Source organism: Mustelus asterias, chromosome 2 (genome assembly GCF_964213995.1).
Source record: "Mustelus asterias chromosome 2, sMusAst1.hap1.1, whole genome shotgun sequence".
In the NCBI taxonomy this organism is placed as follows: domain Eukaryota; kingdom Metazoa; phylum Chordata; class Chondrichthyes; order Carcharhiniformes; family Triakidae; genus Mustelus; species Mustelus asterias.
In genome coordinates this window covers 153,353,327-153,375,546 of record NC_135802.1, presented here as the reverse complement: position 1 = coordinate 153,375,546, position 22,220 = coordinate 153,353,327, and the positions used below count along the sequence as shown (strand labels likewise).

Genomic DNA, 22,220 nt, shown 5'->3' with positions numbered 1-22,220 from the left:
ACTGTAAGGCAGCAGTGCGGACCACTGTGCTACCGTTCCGCCCTGATGATTCAAAAGTGGCCTTGTATACACATACACAGATCTCTTAAATTAGCAACACAGATTAATGAGGCCATTAAGAAAAGCAAAAAAAAACACCGGCTCATTTCTGGACGGTTAGAATTGAAAAGCAGGAGAATCACATTAAACTCATGTAGAACCTTGATTCAAGCACTGGGAATAATGTGAACAATTTTGGTCTCCATGTTATGACAAGGGTACAGAGGCACTGCTGAAGGTATTAAAAAGATTGAGTGGAATGATACCAGAATGAGAGGTTTCACTCAGTAGGAAAGATTGAACATACTGGCACTCATTTCTCCAGGGGGAATGACTGGGAGGTCAGGGTCTATGAAATTGTGAAAGGGTTTATAACAGGGTAAACATAGAGAAGTTCGGCGAGATTCTCTCTGAGTCATATTTGCCCTGGAGCCCTTTAGAAATGGAATACTGGGCGCCAATCTTTTGTGGCACAGGATTGCTCCCTGCAGCTTTTGTGGAGTTGGGCCGACCTCTCCATGACTCCTGTCCTCAGGAACTGAAGTTGGGAACCTTTTGAAAGGTAAGGTCAAGTAGCCTTACCCAGCTTCCAATACCTCTTCTGTGCCACCTCATGCCCTCCATCCACACCAATGGCCCATCATACCCTCTGTGCCAACTCATAGTACTTCCATATCCATTCACCCAATATGTGGTACTCTGTACCAAACTAATAAACTCTCTGGTAACAATGGCATGTAAGAAACTGCTTAAGAACTGATTCATGATCATCTTTCAACAAAAAACTGCTGTTACATAAAAGAGTCAATTACCCAGGCCTTCAAAATATCAATAACACAAGCAATAAGCACTTGATACCGCTTTATCTTGTGGAAAATAAATATCGTGCCATTGCCAAAAGAGATCGTTGAAAAATAGTTTAATATAGCATCATAAAGCTATCAAACAGGTATTTTTCCCCTTCCCTATAGATGTGTGGCCAAAAAAATATTTTATGGACTCTCCGCCAAGCATACATAATGAGGCTTGGTTAAAAGCCCAGACTCCCATCAAAGAAAACCTCTGTTGACACAGCTGGGGACAGTTGTTAAATGGCTGTGGGGCAAGTCAACAGGCATGGGGAATGTAGTCAGGTGGGCTCAGGCTCATTCAGATACTTACGTCAGGATGGGGGGAGGGATGATGTGATGAAGACCCCTGCCTATTTTTCTCATTTTTCTTGATACCTTGGAGTTAAAACCGTCAGAGTCTGGATTTTGTTTATCCTAAGTATCAATATTTTCTCTATAATTGGCCGTGATTTTCCAGCCATATCGCACCCAGCGCAGAACGCTTTAGAGTGGAGCGGGGCTGGAGAATCGTGGGTGAGTGGTTTCACACATTCTGCACCAGCGTGAAACCTCATTGGTATCTTCCCACACACCGCTCCCAGAAGTAATCTGGTTCCCGCCCAGAAAGGGCAAATCTTCCCTGCTCCCAGGATTTTCTGACTCTTGGACGGAGACCAGGCATGATGGTCACGCAAGGTGTGCTCAGAGGACATTGGAGCCCCTGGTGGTTGGGGACATGGCTGGGCAATGCCCAAATGGCAGTGCCAGACTGGCAGTGCCAACCTGGTACTGCTAAGTGGGAACTTCCCAGGTGGGGGTGGGGGCTGGAGCATGGGTGGGGTGGAACCTGAGGGGGATGGAACATGAAGGAGCTGGGACATGGAGGGAGGGACTTGAGGGGGGCTCATGAAAGGGGGAAGCAGAGGGTTCATGAAGGAGGACCCATTGGGAGGGCACCAATGCCCCAATGCTGGTGATCTTTGTTGGGGAGGGGGGGCTGAGTAAACATCCCTTCAATGAGGGGAGGGGGAGGTGAGGGAAGGGAAGGGAAGGAAGCCCTCAATTTCATTTTGAGATCGAGGCGCCTTTTAAAAATGGCGCCTGATCTCGTTGAAGCCAGGTTTTACCGGCATGTATAGGCCCCATCCCTCTCAGAACTGGTGCAACATTCACCTCTCTCCCCAAAAAAATGACTAACAAAGAACAAAGAACAAAGAACAATACAGCACAGGAACAGGCCCTTCGGCCCTCCAAGCCCGCGCCGCTCCCCGGTCCAGGATTGAATCCTGAATCCAGGATCCCCGCCCATTTTTCCAGCCTATCTACATACCAATATCCTATCCACCGAGCTGTCCCTCACAGCTACGATGCTTTGTTCATTACAACCTATTAACTCACCCCCACCCCCCCACTCCAGACCATGTGATCTCCAGGGAGAGGCGAAAACCCAGAGTGAAAAACCCCAGGGCCAATATGGGGAAAAAAAATCTGGGAAATTCCTCTCCGACTAAGTGGGGGGAAAATTGTGATCTGATCCATGCCGGCATCTCTTTAGTCCATAGTAACATATTCAAAACCTGTATGGAATTGCTGAGGTTTTCCATTACAATTCCCTATGTGTAATCTAAGTGCCGACTGGTAAAATGTTGGCATTACAATGTTCTTCTCAGTACAGACACCGGCGGGCAGCTGTAATTACATCATTACATGTTTGCACACACAGTTACAACACCACTGACTCTCATGCGACATATCAAGCAGCACTTACTAATCACCAGCCCAGGTTTGGGACTGTCAGGGTTACACAGCTGCAGATCTCCTTGACCTCAAATCGGCTTGTGAGCGCTCAGCAGATGAATCACGGGAAATTTTAAAAGTTCAAGGAAAGCGTTTGGGTGACGGAAATGGCTTCCACACAACTAAACCAACTAATCAAAAATCCTTCTGTCATTTACACACCACTAATAAAATGCCTGTGAGTTTTCTAGTTAATTTCAAAAGAAGGTTATAATATGAACAAAGAAATTAAGTTTTATTCATAAAGTTCTGTTCATGAATGACCTCAGAAAGTCCCCAAGTGTCCCAATAATGGATTATTGATGCACCATTGTAATGTGGAAAATATAGCAGCAAATTTGTCCACAGCAAAAACTTATTTATTCATTTATTTATTAGTGTCACAAGTAGGCTTACATTAACACGGCAATGAAGTTACTGCAAAAACCTGCGAGTCGCCACACTCTGGCGTCTGTTCGGGTACACCGAGGGAGAATTTAGCACGGCCAATGCACCTAACCAGCACGTCTTTCGGGCTGTGGGAGGAAACCGGAGCACCCAGAGGAAACCCACGCAGACACGGGGAGAACGTGCAGACTCCGCACAGACAGAGACCCAAGCCGGGAATCGAACCCTGATCCCTGGCGCTGTGGGGCAGCAGGGCTAACCACTCTGCCACCGTGCCGTCCACACAAAGAATGATGAGATAATGATCAGAGATAGTCACTTTTAATAATGTTGGTTAAATATTGGCCAGAATATTCACTGCATTTATATTGTAATATTCTTTTCATTCACGGGAGGAGAGAATCGCTGGCTGGGTCAGCATTTGTTGCCCATTCTTAATTGCCCTCCATTTCAGAAGGCATTTAAGAATCAACCACATTGCTGTGGCTCTGGAGTCACACGTTGGCCAGACCAGGTAAGGATGGCAGGTTTCCTTTCCTAAAGGACATTAATGAACCAGAGGAGATTTTCCGACAATGTTCTCATGGACTTTTAATTCGAGCTTTTTTTAAATTGGATTCAAATTTCACCAGCTGCCATGGTGGGATTTGAACCCAGGTCGCCAGAGCATTACCCTGGGTCTCTAGATTACTAGTCCAGTGACAATACCACTAAGCCACCATTTCCCCTGTGACAAAAACAATATGACAAGACTGACAATGAACAATATGACTTCAATGACAAGAACAATATATAGTCTGACTAGTTTGTGCTTGGACTTTCAATTCCAGATTTTTTAATTGAATTCAAATTCCACCATCTGCAGTGGCGAGGAACAATGGGCGTCTTAGGGGGCCAGCTGGAAAGGTCACTGTCAAACAGAGTGTGAAGTACACAGGGCAGTGTCACTCATAGATAAAAGCAAAAAGCGGATGCTGGAATCTGAAACCAAAAGAGAAAAGGCTGGAAAATCTCAGCAGGTCTGGCGGCATCTGTAAGGAGAGAAAAGAGCTGACGTTTCGAGTTCAGATGACCCTTTGTCAAAGCTTCATCGCTCATTGATATTGGACAAAGGATATTTCTTAGACTCCCTCAAGGCTTTTTCTAACACCGTCAGTTCCATCCTGCCCCTGGTCTCTGATATATCCAATAAGAAGTCTCACAAACCAGGTTAAAGTCCAACAGGTTTATTTGGTAGCAAATACCATAAGCTTTCGGAGCACAGCTCCTTCATCAGATGGAGTGGAAATCTGTTCTCCAGCAGTGCACAGACACAGAAATCAAGTTACAGAATACTGATTAGAATGCAAATCTCCACATCTCTGATATATCGACAGTTCTCTTCCTAGCAGAGAAATTCTTACTGTAAGTGTCACAAGAGGCATATTTCCCACATGGCAGCAGCACCCTGTTAGTTTCCCAAAATGAATCTTCATTTTTGCACTCTGTGGCATCTAAAAAGCCCCGAACTTGAGGTCCTGAAAGAAGTTGCGACTTCAGAATCATAGAATCCCTATAGTACAGAAGGAGGCCATTTGGTCCATTGAGACTACACCGACCACAAACCCATCCAGGCCCTATTCCCCATAAAGCCATGCATTTACCCTAGCTAGTTCCCCTGACACTAACTTCATCCTTAAAAAGTATAATGCAGCAGAACAGCCACTCGATCCCTCAGTGGAATATTTCCATGGCTGCATTGTCGATACAAAAGAAGCTGTAAAAGGGTGTAATAAATGGCTGGATCATTTGATGTAGGGACTGTCTGCTGCTTAGCTCTCTTGCAAGGATATTGAGGTACAGGGTAATGTGCTGAAGTATGAGGCTCGGAGTTAGAATCTGATAGCTGGACGTAAAGAGTAAAGGATTCCAGTTAGGCCAATGAACCAGTTCACCTGTGTGTTCAGAGCAGGGGAGTGGGAGAAGTTGGACTTTCAAAAAAGTCAGCATAGGTTCAATGGGCCAAATGGCCTCCAGCTGACCTATATCAATCTCCAATATTAAGAAACAATCTGTCTCTCGGTTGTCCAGCAACAGTTAGCTCTCCGCCTGCACTTCTGTCGTTTCAGAGGCTGATCTGTAGCCCCACCAGTGTCAACCTCTCTCTGGTATTTTGTGCAGTATCTCTCTGCAGTCCTAACCCAATTGCAAAGCTGTGAAGCAGACAATATGTTACCACAAATCGCAGTAGGGTGCAAGGTACCTCTTGCGAGACACGCCCTGATCTGTCCAGATAGCAGAGCCTTACTTCAAAAATCTGAATCGCTTATTCAGTTATTATGCTTGCCTGGGTGTATGATTCATTGCAGCGCTTGGGTGCGCCTCTCAAGAATCATCACGAGGCATTGTGGGAGCAGGAATTCCTAGGCCAGCCCCAGTAGCTGTCCTGGCCTTTGACACTAAGACCTGGTACACTAGACTGCTGCAGCCGACAGCTCCAGGGATGTCGCAGATCTCTGCGCTGGCCATAGATCCATAGAATAGAATGGAATAGAATCCTGATGGTGCTGAAGGAGGCCATTTGGCCCATTGAGTCTGCACCGACTATTTGACAGAGCATCTTACCCAGACCCTATCCCCGTAACCCCACGCATTTAACATGGCCAATCCACCTAACTGCACATTTTTTGTCACTAAGGGGCAATTTAGCATGGCCAATCCACCTGACCTGCATATCTTTGGACACTAAGAGGCAATTTACCATGACCAATCCATCTAACCTGCATATCTTTGGACACTAAGAGGCAATTTACCATGGCCAATCCACCTGACCTGCGTATCTTTGGACACTAAGAGGCAATTTACCATGGCCAATCCATCTAACCTGCGTATCTTTGGACACTAAGAGGCAATTTACCATGACCAATCCATCTAACCTGCACATCATGAGGACACTAAGAGACAATTTAGCACAACGAATCCACCCAACCTGCACATCTTTGCACTGAGGGAGGAAACTGGAGCACCGGAGAAACCCATGCAGACACGGGGAGAACGCCATCGGAAATGAGTTGAGCATTTAGAGAATGAATTTGGGAGGCTTACTTTTGAGGCAAGGCATGTCACATGGGTGACATTAAAAGCCCTGGGGCATAGGTCAGTCTGGAAAAGTGATTGTCTTCTTTGGACCTGGGAGGGAATGTTATTACATTGCATAAATATAGCTGCCTTAATTGTCAAAGAGAGCATTGGTAACTTACTCTCTAAACCAGTGAGCGATTGACTGATCTGGCAATGGTGCCCAGGGCTCTATAGACTGGGCCTGTATCATAAATGCATATTTGTAGAGCATCTACGATGCAGTAAAGCTTCCCAGGGTACATTATAAAACAAAGTATGACATTGAGCCACATGAGGAGATAGTTGGTCAGATGCCCGAGAGCTTGGTCAAAGAGATAAGCTTTAAGGAGCATCTTAAAGGAAGATAGAGGCTGACAAAGAAGTTGAGAATTGTGGTCACTTTCTGTGACAGCTGCTTGCGCTGCAGAGGTTAGTTTTGAGAATTGGCTGCAGCAATGGACGCAGCTCCTGCAAAGCTTCCTGACTGAAGTGCAACTCTTAGAAACAGTCTTGAAAGTGTTGCCAGGTCTACACAGTCTACTGGGTGGGTAATGCCAAGGTGGTCTGTCTTTCCTTCAATTGTGCCTCTAAAGCAGTGACGTGCATTCGCAAGGGCAGATGGGAAAGTTGACATTGTGGAATGTTTTGACTCCGTTATTTGGGTGTGGGGCATTTCTTCAGCATACCCCGAACCTGAATGTAATCTGGGCAGTGGAACCCCAGAGTCAAGATGGCATGGTGGCACAGCGGTCAGCACTGCTGCCTCACAGCTCCAGGGACCCGGGTTCGATTCCCGCCTTGGGTCACTGTCTGTGTGGAGTTTGCATGTTCTCCCTGTGTCTGCGTGGTTTCTCTGGGTGCTCCGGTTTCCTCCGAAAGACGTGTTGGGTTAGGTGCATTGGCCATGCTAAATTCTCCCTCAGTGTACCCGAACAAGGGCCGGAGTTTGGCGACTAGGGGATTTTTATAGTAACTTCATTGCAATGTGAATGTAAGCCTACTTTTGACTAATAAATAAAGTTACTTCCTTATGCAAAGTTCCTGCAAAGGCAGAATTATTGAATTACTCCCTCCGTCAACCCTGAAAGTTCATGCTTATGAGTCTGTGGGCATGAAATTGGCCTAAATCAGGAGTGAAAATGGGCAACAGTAACACTTCCATTGAGAAGGGAGTGGAGTGGAGAGTTTGCTGTTTCCTGTTTTACCTGCTCACTGTACACCAATTTCAACTCTATGTGATTGTGTGACTTTTTGATTTTATCATTCGATACCTTTTCTCATTTCTATCACTTCTTCCCTGTCCTTTCTCATTGCTTTGTGATCCAGTCTTTGTCCATTTCTCTTCTTTAAGCCTGTCTTTACCTGTGTTCGTTCCATCATTGCCCCTTTCTCCTTCTGACTGTCTTCACTCAGTTCTCAGGTCTGAACCAATTTTCGGTTTATTCTCACAGCGGAAATGTTGTGTAAAATGGTTCCCCATTGACTTCTGCTTTGCTCAGATAATTACCCAGTGAAAACAGAACGTGCAGACGGGTGAAGGTGTTTCTTGCACAATTACGCAAAAAACAGAAAACTAGTTTCTTTTAAACCCACATGACTATTGCGCTTATCAGGTGCAATATCTGCTTGATACAGTTCTCAGCAACAACATAGCGTGGGCTTTGTGAAGTAATGAGGGCACCAACTCACAGGAATTGCTGTTGATGCATACTGACACTCAGTAAGGGGCAACACGAGAGAATGTCAACATTTTCCTCCGAAATTTAGCAGCAAAAGGGGGAGAACCCGCCACGGGAAATCGAACACCCCGGCTAAAAACCTACTGACTTTCGATGGGACCAAACAATCCCAGTGGTGGGTGGGACAGACTTGTCTTTTTCTGGGGGGTGGATGGTGGGGGGGGGAAAGAGTTCCAGATTTACCTAAGAACATAAGAAATAGGAGCAGGAGTGGGCCATCTAGCCCCTTGAGCCTGCCCCGCCATTCAAACCATGGCTGATCTGAAGCGAATCAGTTCCACTTACCCGCCTGCTCCCCAACCTTCCCGTTACATTTTGCGTGAAGAAGTGTTTCCTGTTTTCGCTCCTCAATGACGTAGCACAGATTTTAAGATTATGTCCTCTTAGTCTGGATGCCCTGAACAGAGGAAAGCATTGCCCGATATCGATCCTATCTGACCTCTCATCACTTTCACTGTATCCCTCCTTTGTGTTTCACAGCTCCCTCAGTTTGCTGGATGCCTACATTTACTGGCATCCATCAAAGCCTTTTATTGAATCTTGACATGGTCTCTTCCCTGAGCTATTGCATGTGGTGCTTAACCACACAAGCTCACTTTGCTTTTTAGTGATGCGCAGCTTCTCTATCTAGATACTAGTTTAGATTCATACTAAATAGTTCTTTGAATGCGTCCCACAGTTTGTCTTTAAATTACTCATTAACAGCCCTGTCAATATGACTGTGGTTAGTTAATTACTCATTCCTTCAAAGTCTTCCTTCCTTAAATTTAAAACGTTAGCACGTGGCTCTCTTCTTCTTCTCAAGCCTAATATCAAATTGAGTCACATTCTGGTCAGTAATTTCACAATGTTCTCTTATGCTCTGCTTGTTAAAGGGATAAAAATTAAATGACATCTTTTACGACCACCCTTTGCTTCAAAGCACTTTACAGCCTATGAAGTATTTTTTAAGTGTAGTCACCATTATAAAGCAGGAAATATGTCAGCCAATTTGGATAGACGGCACGGTGGCACAGTGGTTAGCACTGCTGCCTTACAGAACCAGGCAACCAGATTCAACTCCCGACTTGGGTCGCTGTCTGTGAGAGTTTGCATGTTCTCCCCGTGTCCGTGTGGGTTTCCTCAGGTGCTCCGGTTTCTTGTGTACTGTAGAGGCAAGACATAGAGGAGAAGGAAAGGACGGTGCAGGATGTAATGTTACAGTCATAGCTAGGATGTAGAGAAAGGTCAACTTAATATAAGGTAGGTCCATTCAAAGGTCTGCTGGCAGCAGGGAGGAAGATGTTCTTGAGTCGGTTGGTACGTGTCCTCAGACTTTTTTATCCTTTTCCCAATGGAAGAAGGTGGAAGCGAGAATGTCCGGGTTGCATGGGGCCCTTGATTATGCTGGCTGCTTTCCCGAGGCAGCAGGAAGTGTAGATGGTGTCAATGGATGGGAGGATGGTTTGTGTGATGGACTAGGCTTAATTTACAACCCTTTGTAGATTTTTTGCGATGGACCATATATGATGTAGTGGACCTACAGTCACTGCTGACCGTGTCAATTTATCAAACTTTAGCTCGAATCAGAATAAAGCTCATATTGATGATGCGTGTCAGCTGATGCTTTGGGTGTGACTGTCATTGTCGGGGGTGGCACAGTGGCGGGGGGGCGCGGATTGGTGGCACAGTAGTTAGCACTGCTGTCTCACAGCTCCAGGGACCCGGATTAAATTCCAGCCTTGGGTGACTGTCTGTGTGGAGTTTGCACATTCTCCCTGTGTCCGCGTGGGTTTCATCCCATAGTCCAAAGGTGTGCGGGTTCGGTGGATTGGCCATGCTGAATTGCCCCTTTGTGTCTGAGGATTAGCATGCGGGCTACGGCGATAGGCCCTGGGTGGGATTACTGTCGGTGCAGTCTGGCTATACAGAACTGAAGAGGGGTAGAAATGTGATGAATTATGTAGTTGGAGAGGTGGGCGGATGAAATGGGACAGGAAAGAAGGACAAGAATAGGTCGGAGAAAAGGACCAATTGACAAATGTTCATGGATTTCCTTTGCTCCGACCTATCCCTGCCCTTTTACGCTGTCTGAGCTCTCTAACTATATAATTCATTATACTTCAACCCTCTTCATTCTGTAGAAGGGTCATATGGACTCGAAAGGTTAACTCTGTTTCTCTCTCCACAGATGCTGCCAGACCTGCTGAGTTTATCCAGCATTTTCTGTTCTTATTTCAGGTTTCCATCCCCCTCAGTTTTGCTTGTACTTGTTCTGAAAATTGTCTTGAATACAATCTGCAAATCCTGAGCTGTCCCACGCCCACCAGTCTTTGTGAAAATTAAAATCTTTCATTTTGTTCTTGCTGCGTGCTTCCCTGATCTCGGCACTCATACAACCCTTCCCACACACCCTGCATCGCTACCGACACCAGTTCTGCAGGTGACTCCCAGCAGAGTTTTGCTTTTCACTAACACTCTATCCAAAACCTTACCCTGACCCGGCTATTCTGGCTGAAGTTCTTTATTTCCTGTTGGGGTAAGTTGTGCCTATTGCTCCTCTCCCTCCTTTCCTAATATCGCTAAAGAACAAAGAAAAGGACAGCACACGAACAGCCCCTTCGGCCCTCCAAGCCCATGCTATCCTTCCCCTTCTACAGATATGACAATCTCCGATTATAGCCACTTCTCTCCAAGGGCTATGACATCAGAGTCAGCACGGTATTATGTTCTGTGGGTCCATCCATCCATTCTGTTTTGCAAAATTTGCAACTCAGTTCTGCTAATGTACCACAGGCATCTTTTGGTTTTTGTCTTCTGCTGAACTCAGCTAAAATCAAGTTTAGGCTGTTTAATAGGAAAAAGTCTACCTCTGATCACAAAAAGTTAATGCTTGATAACTCTGAATTTGAGCAAGTTTCCATTTAGAAATATCTCAGAAACTGGCTGGACTGCGTTTTGACTTTTAATTCTCACGTTGACATTTTACAAGTTAAGATTAAGTCTAAACTTGGTTTTCTGTGCCGCAATAGGCCCTGCTTTACCCAGGCCTGCAGAGACATAATAGTTCAGAAGTCTATCCTGCCTGCTTTTTCGATTACGCTGACCTCATTTATAAAACCTCCAAAACCTCCCTCGCTGAGTTAGACGTGCTCGTTCATTCTGCAATTAGATTTGTGATTGGTTTCACACCCATCTCTGTAACCTGTACTCCCTGACTAACTGGCGCTCATTGCAAGCAAGGGACCAACTCCACTCGGGGTGGCACGGTGGCACAGTGGTTAGCACTGCTGCTTCACAGTGCCAGGGACTCGGGTTTGATTCCTGGCTTGGGTCATTGTCTGTGTGGAGTTTGCACGTTCTTCCTGTGTCTGCGTGGGTTTCCTCCGGGTGCTCTGGTTTCCTCCCACATTCTGAAAGACGTGCTGGTTAGGTGCATTTACCTGAACAGGTGCCAGACTGTGGTAACTAGGGGAATTTCACAGTAACTTCATTGCAGTGTTAATGTAATCCTTATTTGTGACTAATAAATAAACTTTAAGCTTCTGTTAATTTATCGAATCTTGCTTGGGAAAACACCTGCCTATTTGAAAAGGTTGTTACGTTTTACTATCTCTTCTCATAAGCCGAGGTCATGTAACTTGATCCAATTGGTCACTCCGGGAGTGAGCGCAGTCCTTGCTTTTAATTAATTTCAGTCTGTGGTTTCCAGTGACAGGAACCTGGTATAGCTGAAGCAAACGCCTTTTATTACCTTGGATGCCTTTCGCCAAAGGGTTAAGACTCTGTTGACTGAGGGCGGCACGGTGGCACAGTGGTTAGCACTGCAGCCTCACAGCGCCAGGGACCTGGGTTCGATTCCTGGCCTCGGGTGAACTGTCTTTGTGGATTCTGCACGTTCACCCCATGTCTGCGTGGGTTTCCTCCGGGTTCTCTGGTTTCCTCCCACAGTCTAAAGATGTACAAGTTAGGTGGATTGGCTATGCTAAATTGCCCCTCTGTGTCCCTAAATGTGTAGGTTCGGGGGATTAGCAGGGTAAAAATCTGGGATTACAGGAATAGGGCCTGGATCAGATGCTCTATCGTTGAGTTGGTGCAGACTTGATGGGTCGAATGGCCTCCTTGTGCACTGTGGGGATTCTATTCTATGACTGACACTTGGACTTACTAAACCATCAATTCTCTTTCGCTGCTAACTTATTTTTTGCTGTTTTTAGTGTTTCAATATTGTCATTGTTGTGTAACTTTTGTCGCTGTGGCTTTAGCCTCTTGGCCAGGCTATAATTGTAAATGAGAGTCAGTTCTGAATTGACTCACCGGCTAGATAAAATAAAATAATTAAATGACGGGCAAGGATGTGCATTCTGAGGTTTGGCAGATGCTGGTTCTTTTATTGCTGCTGTTTTGGATATGCAATATTCAATAAATGTTGTGTGTGATGCCTCACCAAGTTATTCCAAGTTTGTTTTTCTTTCCTCCTTTACTTACTCTTCAAACAGTGAAATTGGGAAAATCCATCTCGCTGTACAGCTGGCAAGAGCCAGTTCACCAAAGGTAATCTCCTTGGGGATTCAGCCATGTTTCCCCATGTTTCCTCAGGGATTGGATTGAGAGTGATTGTTGAGGGAAATTGCGCAGAAACGTTGCCATGTACATGCAACGGTGCAGCTCCCGCGCAGACAGTACTGCAGGAGGCCAACGCTTCTGGAGAATAGTTTGGATGCAATTCTTTGCAACACAGGGTCCACAAGTGTCACTCCTGGCTCTAAAATGACTTCCCAACCTGTCCGCACAACCTCATTCCATGTCAACCACAATCGCCCGCACTGCATGAATTCCTAACCTTGATCAGCAAACGACTGAAGTGCCTTTCACAAATCGATGCCAGGAACCATTGGGCCTCTTAAAGGAGAAATTAGATCAATATTGGCAGCATGGGTTGTGAACCGATGCTGTGCAGGGTATGGGAATTGGCCATGATAAATTGCCCCTTAGTGTCCAAAGATGTGCAGGTTAGGTGGATTGGCCATGGTACATTGCCCCTTGATGTCTAAAGATGTGCAGGTTAGGTGGATTGGCCATGGTACATTGCCCCTTAATGTCCAAAGATGTACACGTTAGGTGGATTGGCCATGGTACATTGCCCCTTAATGTCCAAAGATGTACAAGTTAGGTGGATTAGCCATGGTAAATGTGTGGGTTAGGGCAGAGGGGAGGTCATGGGTAAGGTACACTGTCAGAGTCAGTGCAGACTTGGTGGGCCACATGGCCTTCTTCTGCACTGTAAGGATCCTGTGATTCTATGGGTTAAGATTTGTACATGAGGCAGTGGGATTACTTGTAGATTGTACAGCAAAGGAGAGTGCAGACACTGGATGAATGGTCTTCTCCTGTGTTTCATTGATTAGAATTTGTCATTCCCTCTGGAATGAATTGCCACTGAAAGGTCTATCCAGAATCCATTCACGGTCTGCCACCTTAATTCAACTTGGGTTAAAAAAACCCTTATATCCCAGTAACATGGGAAGGGCATCCCAAACAGTGATTGTGCCAATATCTAATTGTGACTGTCGACTAATCCTTTCAACCACAGTGGTTAGCACTGCTGCCTCACAGCGCCAGGGACCCGGGTTCAATTCCGGCCTTGGGTCACTGTCTGTACGGAGTCTGCACGATCTCCCCGTGTCTGTGTGGGTTTCCTCCAGGTGCTCCGGTTTCCTCCCACAGTCCAAAGGACATGCTGGTTAGGTGCATTGGCTGTACTAAATTCCCCCTCAGTGTACCTGAACAGGCGCCGGAGTGTGGCGACTAGGGGATTTTCACAGTAACTTCATTGCACTGTTAATGTAAGCCTACTTGTGACACTAATAAATAAACTCAAATTAAACAAGATGAGGAGATGCCGGTGTTGGACTGGGGTGGGCACAGTAAGAAGTCTCACAACACCAGGTCAAAGTCCAAAAGGTTTATTTGGAATCATGAGCTTTCGGAGCACTGCTCCTTCATCAGGTGGGTGGAGTCACTCACCTGATGAGGGAGCAGCGCTCTGAAAGCTCGTGATTCCAAATAAACCTTTTGGACTTTGACCTGGTGTTGTGAGACTTCCCTTTTGAACAGTGTTTATATCTTTTTTGATCTGCTAACTAGAAATTGCTGCTTTACCAAAGCGGTTTCCCTGAGGCTGAAAGAGGACAGGAGGTGTGCGTCACTGTGTCTCTGAGCTTGCCTCACCGGTGGGACCAGGCTTAAGGTTGCAGTTTATCCACTGCTGACTGTCTCTGTCTACTCTCCAACACCTTGTGCATGTCAAAGATGAAGTAACTGATAGCAATGGATGTGAAACATTCTGCAGAGCGCCCACTCGATTTCAATCTGACAATCAAAAGACTCCATTGAGACTTGCACAGACAGGTGAACAAAAAATCTCGGAGACTTTTATTTATTGCATTAAAAATACAAGAGGAAGTTTGATAGTAGTCAGAATTTATTACTTACATTCATTGATAACTTGACAACCGTGCCCTGATTTTCTGTGAAGCTTATTTTTAAATCAAATAAGGGTAAATATTAATCTAACCAGTGTCACATCACCTCAAAAGCAGTTACATTTTTGAGCGATTTTATATATTTTTTAAACACATAGGGCGCGATCTTACCGCCCGTTCACGCCACACTCCCCCGCTGCAGCGAGGTCGGAGAATTTGGCGACCGGCCAAATCTCCATTCACCGCGGCGGGATGGGAAAGTCCCACCAGCGTGAACGGTCGTAACATTCCGGCCATTATCTATTACTCCAGTGAAAGATTTCTCAAGGCTTAGTGGGGCTTTCACCATTTTTGAGAGTGGAAAGGCGGAGGTTTGTGCAAACGATTCCCTACTTCCCTATTGTCCTCCTTACAGTATTTTCCCAGGACGGTTCTATGATTGCAACACTGGTTATTTATCAGCAGCTTCAGCCAGTGGAATAAAAACTGATAGAATAGCATTGTCTTCTATTGAAAACAGGCACCATTGTCAGTAACCACCCCTCCTCTCACATACTAACCCTTCACATCAGGGTAACAACGTTCATTCATGCCAAGCATGCTTATTCAAAGGTCTGAGTGGATGGTACCATTCAAAACCGGGGTGTCGACAAATTGCACAACACAGCTGGAGTTCAACGCTCCTCCACACGGCGCTCTCTCCAGCTCCAGCATGGTGATGTTGTTGGCTGCGGAGGTGCTGAGAATGTGAGCAGGGACGTACAGGGTGATTTGGGGCCCTCTAGTCGGCCAATAGCGACCCAGGTTGAAACCGTTGATCCACACCTGACCCTGAAACAAAAACATAAAAGAAACATTTTACGGGCCTCACAGTCCCGAGATTCGGCGCTATGCAAATTGACGAAGTGGGAAAATACCTGACATCTCGGGCTGAGTTTCACCCTCTGGTTAACGATGATCCGGTCATATATGTTCATGGGGCATTAGCCAGAGCAAATCCAGGTTCCTTTCCCTAAAGGACCATATAGATTGCAAAAACCAAAACAGAAAATGGTACAAAATCTCAGCAGCTCTGGCAGCATGGGTGGAGAGAGAATAGAGCCAATGTTTCAGAGAATCATAGAATCCTACAGTGCAGAAGGAGGCCATTCGGCCCATTGAGTCTGCACCGACAACAATCCCACCTAAACCCTACCCCGTAACCCCACATATTTACCCCACTAAGCCCTCTAACCTACGCAGTCCGTGACACTAAGGGGCAATTCAGCATGGTCAATCCACCTAACCCGCACATCTTTGGACTGTGGGAGGAAACCGGAGCACCCGGAGGAAACCCACGCAGACCATGGGGAGAACGTGCAAACTCCACACAGACAGTGATCCAAGCCGGGAATCGAACCCCAACCTCTGGAGCTGTGAGGCAGCAGTGCTAACCACTTTGCCATCGTGCCGCCCGTTTCTAGTCTGGATGACCCTTCGTCACATTTATAGACAAGCTGGGTCTTTATCACAATCCAGTAGACATTACAGACACCAGCTTCTTCATCCAGACTCCTAATTAACTGAATTAAAATTGCCCCAGCTGCCGGGGTGGGATTTGAACCCAAGTTTATTGTATTATGAATTCAGGCTTCTGGATTATTAGCCCAGTGACATAACCACAATGCTACCAGACTGGCACACATTAGCATGAAGAGACTGAAATATGCTATATATATATTATACATATAAAAATAAAAGTTTATTCTTTGTGTGGTACAAATTCAAATGGTGACAATTAGGGGCGGCACGGTGGCACAGCGCCAGGGACCCGGATTCAATTCCCGACTTGGGTCACTGTTTGTGTGGAGTTTGCACGTTCTCCCCATGTCTGCGTGGGTTTCCTCCCACAGTCCAAAAGATGTGTGGGTTAGGTTGATTGGCCATGCTAAATTGACCCTATTGTCAGGGGATTAGCAGGGTAAATGTGTGGGGTTACGGTAATAGGGCCTGGGTGGAACTGTGATCAGTGCAGCATCACTAGGCCGAATGGCCCCCTTCAGCACTGCAGCGATTCTATGGTCCTATGAATAGTGGGGGGAAAACAGGAGATTGTGAACTTCTGCTTGGCCATCTCTGCATCTTCGCTTCCACCTGAATGTCTGGCTTTGGCTCCATGGTGTACATTCACACCGAGTTCCTGCCCACTCAAATGGCCGGTGATTAATGGGAGATCACGTTACATGAGCCTGGAATTTGGGAGTTTTCTGGAGAAACTTCCAGAAGGTTGCAAACTACTTAGGCCAGGATTCCAGGGAGACAATGGCCTAGTGGTATTTTCGCTGGATAGACTATTAATGCAGAATAATCAGCTGGGGACCTGGGTTCAAATCCCGCCATGGCAGATGGTGGAATTTGAATTCAATAAAAAAGAAATCTGGAATTGAGAATCTACTGATGGCCATGAAACTATTGTCGATTGTCCCAACACCTCATCTGGTTTACTAATGTCCTTTAGGGAAGGAGATCTGCCATCCTTACCTGGTCTAGTCTACATGTGACTCCAGAGCCACAGCAATGTGGTTGACTCTCAACTGCCCTCTGAAATGGCCCAGCCAAGGGCAACTAGGGATGGGCAATAAATGCTGGCCAGCCAGCGATGTCCATGTCCCACGAATGGATAAATAAAAAGGTCTCGTCTGCCCCGCTACTGCTGCCTGCGAGAATGGAGAATTATGGCGCTGAGCAAAAACTCCACTCACTGCAGCGGGACTGGAGAATCCCAGCTGCAGGCGAGGTCAGAGAATTCCGGCCTTAGAGTGGGATTTTCTGCCCACCATGTCATAATTTCCAGTGACAGAGGTGCTCACCATTGGCTGGCGGTGGGATCTTCCAGTCCCGCTGGTGTCTATGGGGTTTTGCGTGCCCCGCACCCTCGCCTGAAAGGGAATGCGCCGCAGGGGGTCACCATCAGCAGGACTGGAAGATCTCACCGGTGGAAAGAGCCAGAAAATTTCAGCATTAAAATGGAGATGTCAAGGGCAGAACCTTGGAAGGAAACCTGCCCTGAATTAGACAGGTTACAGCAGCCTCAAAGTCTCTGCCATTTCCTTATTCTCCATTAGAATTACATTCACATTTACTTTACTAATTTCTTCCGAATTCACAGAAACATTTACACTCTGTTTTTGTGTCTCTTCCTCGTCTATTCCCTATTCCTTTTCTCTTTATTCTTTACATTAGTCCTCATTTACTGAATTCTAAGCTCCTTCCAATTCCCAGCTTTCTACTCTTTTTGGGGGGCAACTATACAAGTCTCTTCCTTTGATCTAATATGACATTTTCATCTCTTCCCATTAGCTAGGTCACATTTTCAATGGGTTTTTTGTGTCTTAAAATGATGCAGATTATGTATTAATTCTTTAAATACTAACCATTGTTATAGAACAAAGAACAAAGAACAATACAGCACAGGAACAGGCCCTTCGGCCCTCCAAGCCCGTGCCGCTCCCCGGTCCAAACTAGACCATTCTTTTGTATCCCTCCATTCCCACTCCTTTCATATGGCTGTCTAGATAGGTCTTAAACGTTCCCAGTGTGTCCGCCTCCACCACCTTGCCTGGCAGCGCATTCCAGGCCCCCACCACCCTCTGGTATGTCCTTCTGATATTTGTGTTAAACCTCCCCCCCTTCACCTTGAACCTATGACCCCTCGTGAACGTCACCACCGACCTGGGGAAAAGCTTCCCACCGTTCACCCTATCTATGCCTTTCATAATTTTATACACCTCTATTAGGTCGCCCCTCATCCTCCGTCTTTCCAGGGAGAACAACCCCAGTTTACCCAGTCTCTCCTCATAACTAAGCCCCTCCATACCAGGCAACATCCTGGTAAACCTCCTCTGTACTCTCTCCAAAGCCTCCACGTCTTTCTGGTAGTGTGGCGACCAGAACTGGACGCAGTATTCCAAATGCGGCCGAACCAACGTTCTATACATCTGCAACATCAGACCCCAACTTTTATACTCAATGCCCCATCCTATAAAGGCAAGCATGCCATATGCCTTCTTCACCACCTTCTCCACCTGTGACGTCACCTTCAAGGATCTGTGGACTTGCACACCCAGGTCCCATCATATGCACCATCATATCTTTTAACAGTTTCACAACCTACCTTAACCAACTTCCCCTTATATCTGCATAGTTTGTTTTGTTTTCTGATTATTCTCTGCTCCACTCTGGAACCACTGTTAGAGAACATGTAAATAATTTCTGTCCCTTGATATTTCTCAGCTCGTCTGTCCAAACTGCTTCTCAGCCTCGATTTTCTTTCTACTGTCTTATCACGTTCTTTATTACCATGCTTATTCCTCTTTTTCAGTTTTGCCCATTTCTTCCAATAGTGTTCTTATATTCCGATAATGAGCAGAGGCCACGCAAAGTGGGACAAGTTGCTGGAAGAGGGAGGAGAAGGGATTCTCAACAGCAGACTATATCTGCCAGGGTGTTGATGGAACATTCTCCCTGCCTGTACAGCAACAACCAATATTAGTGATGTCTGAGCTTCACGAAGGATGTTGACACTGAAATCGGCCAATTGCTGCAGCCGCAACTCCAATCTCAGAGCAGGGTAAATACCGCATTGCCATCGGCAGTGAAGGTGGCCATAGCTGCAATCTTTGATATTTTTACCTTCTAGGCATCGTTGGGTTAGCAACGCACTTCTCCTTATGCAAGGTCACCGAGGGTGGCGACATGGACACAGTTCAGAAATAGAACAGCAACAAGCTTTCAGATCTGTGGAGGACTATGCGGATAAGGTGAACCAAAAGTGTCCTACACCAAACATCCAACAAAAATCACTCAATCAAACCAATTCCTTTGTTTATGGCATCGGACCGCAATTTCACGGCTTCACACTCACTTGAAAGACCACTCTTGCAACACTGTGTAGCTCCCTAATCATTTAATCACACACAATGGATGGGTTTAGCTGTCAATAAAGACTCTGTATAAACTGACAACAACCCAGTGCTACTTTTCTGTTTACAGACCAATCTGCCTCATAACAGAAGATATAAAAGTCTGAGGACGCTAGCCAACTCAAGAACAGCTTCTTCTCTGCTATGACTGTACCACTACATTCTGCACTCTCTCCTTTCCTTCTCTATGTACGGTATGCTTTGTATAGTGTGCAAGAAACAATACTTTTCACTGTATACTAATACGTGTGACAATAATAAAGAACAAAGAAAATTACAGCACAGGAACAGACTCCTCAGCCCTCCAAACCTGCACCGACCATGCTGCCCGACTTAACTAAAATGATATCAAATCAAATCAAAAGTTACCCACTAAATGTGATTGAAATTGAGGCTCGGACCTCCTGCTTGGGTGAAGGCAAATGGTATCTTAAGAGTATTAAGATATCTTAAGAGGGGCTGGCACGGTGGTTCGCACTGCTGCCTCACAGCGCCAGGGACCCGGGTTCGATTCCCGGCTTGGGTCACTGTCTGTGTGGAATTTGCACATTCTCTCCGTGTCTGCGTGGGTTTCCTCCGGGTGCTCCAGTTTCCTCCCACAATCCAAAAGACGTGCTGGTTAGTTGCATTGGCCATGCTAAATGTTCCCTCAGTGTACCCGAACAGGCGCCGGAGTGTGGCTACTAGGGGATTCTCACAGTAACTTCATTGCAGTGTTAATGTATGCCTACTTGTGACTAATAAATAAACTTTAACTTTACTTTATTTTATTTCTATATTCCTGGTTAATAATCCACCTTTGGACAATGCCACCCAAATAACTGCAGCACGATTTGTAGGAACAAGCTGGACAGATCTCGGCTGCTGTTCTGACCTGCAATGTGACTGTCACCACTAACCCAACCTAATCCATTGGCTGCAAAGATCTGGATGTGACAATCTGAAGATGTGAATCGTGCTATAAAAATATGGCATGATCCTGACAGAAATGTCTTGTATTGATTTGCCATTCATGGTGCGCACCGTGGCTTTGTCTGGTTGCGGGTACCACTGGCCAAAGTGCCAATTCACACCACCATAAATTTGGTGGGATCAGCAGCAAGGGGCTAAAGGCAGACACAGAGACAGGTTCCTTTCTGAATTGGGTAAGGATGCCAACATCCACTACTCTCACCCTTTACCTCAACCTCTGGCATTTCATTTGTGACAAATCACATCCACCGCTCTCCCAGCAGCACCCGCCCCCTCCGCCCCCCCTCTTCCACCCCCTTCTCCCTGCCCCATCTGCTTTGGCTGCAGAGTCCTCTGGGAGTTGCAGCCTTCTCTCCACCATGCAGTGAAGGAGAGACCAACAGGTGGGATTTTAGGGCCTTTCCTGCTGGCAGGATCTTCCAGTCCCACCTTCCAGTCCCACCTCCCCTCCCTCCAGTTCCTCCTCCCTCTGGCTCCCCAGGCTGGCATCTCCTTCCTTGATCTTTAATGTCTTCCATAGCAGCCTCACTTGGCTGCTTGGGTTAAACCCCCTCTGGCTGCTTTGTTGCTGGGGATGGCCGAATTGAGGGGCAGCTGATCTGTGGTTGGTGCTTCAGAAAGAGCGTACAGACTTCTTACGGAGTCTGCTTGTAGTCTGAACTGTGAACAAAGCTGGCAGCCAAAACCAGAGCCTAGTGAGATGCCTCCATAGAGCCACAGAATCCTTGCAGTGCAGAAGTAGGCCACTCAGCCCATCGACTATCCGAAAGAGCATCTTACCCAGGCCCACACCCCCTCCCCACCACAGTAACTCCGCACATTTACCATGGTCAATCCATCTAACTGGCACATCTTTGGAGTGTGGGAGGAAACTGGAGTACCCGGAGGAAACCCATGCAGACATGGGGAGAACTTACCAACTCTACACAGACAGGTTTCCGAGGCTGGAATTGAACCTGGCTTCCTGGAGCTGTGAGGCAGCAGCGCTAACCACTGTGTCACCTTGCTGCCCATAATTCAGGTAAACTTTGAGCCACTTCAGGCCAATCTTGGCACGGGGAGGGATAAGGTTGGGATAGATACAGAATGTCACAATGGTGAGGAGGGACTATGATTGGTGGGAGGATTGCTTAGGGAGTGTTTCCCAAACCACCCCCCCACCGGTCCAGTACTTGTACTCCTCCCGGATCAGAGGCATTGCTACCAAAAACTTAGTTGGTTGTTCCTGTCACTATTCAGCTGCCAACTTTTCCAAGGTTCGCCGCCATTAAATTTAAATTAGTGACCCAAACCCCCCATCACCCCCACTCCTTCCCATCACTCTCAGACCCCCAAATGAACTGTGGAGCTCTGAGTTAAATGTTGCAATCTCGAGAGTTGGATATCAACACACCGGGTGATCCTCTACTCCAAGGCTGGCAACAGGTTGCTTTTCTTAATTTTATATTTTTAATCTCCCCTCAGACCTTTTCTTCCACCTGTCATGGTGGAGTCACAAGTTAGCACCAACCCCAAGTCGTCTGCAATGAAGCATTTTTTTAGCTGATAATTCTCCGTAACTTGGCTGCTTTAAATTTAAATCCCAGGACTTCCCCCAGAACTGAGTATATAATCTGAACAAGTAAAGGGCACAAATGAGTCAATTGTACTGACTGTGACCTTTTGAAAAGACTTTCTAGACACTCAACCCCCAAGAACATATGGCCTTGGCAATCTTTCTCATCCTTCTTTTGAGTAATGGGAGAATACCGAGTCTCACGCTCTATTACACATCTCCGGTGCTCTCAGTCAATGGACTTCCAATATTAACGCAAAATCCAGCAGGGCGCTCAATAAACAACAACTTATCATAGAATCCCTACAGTGCAGAAGGAAGCCAGTTGGCCCATCGAGCCTTCACCGTCAACAGCCCCACCCAGGCCCCATCCCCGC

The 22,220-nt window shown here is 46.4% G+C and overlaps 1 protein-coding gene across 1 annotated transcript in view; it reads right to left on the bottom strand.

Moving 5' to 3' along the window:
- Positions 1 to 14,282: 14,282 nt before the first annotated feature.
- Positions 14,283 to 22,220, bottom strand: part of LOC144479671 (beta-galactosidase-like) — a 77,284-nt gene continuing 69,346 nt past the window's right edge. The window contains exon 16 of the mRNA XM_078198673.1: positions 14,283 to 15,186. Within this exon, the coding sequence (XP_078054799.1) occupies positions 14,962 to 15,186 (225 nt within the window). The 3' untranslated portion in view covers positions 14,283 to 14,961. The remainder of the gene's footprint in view (positions 15,187 to 22,220) is intronic.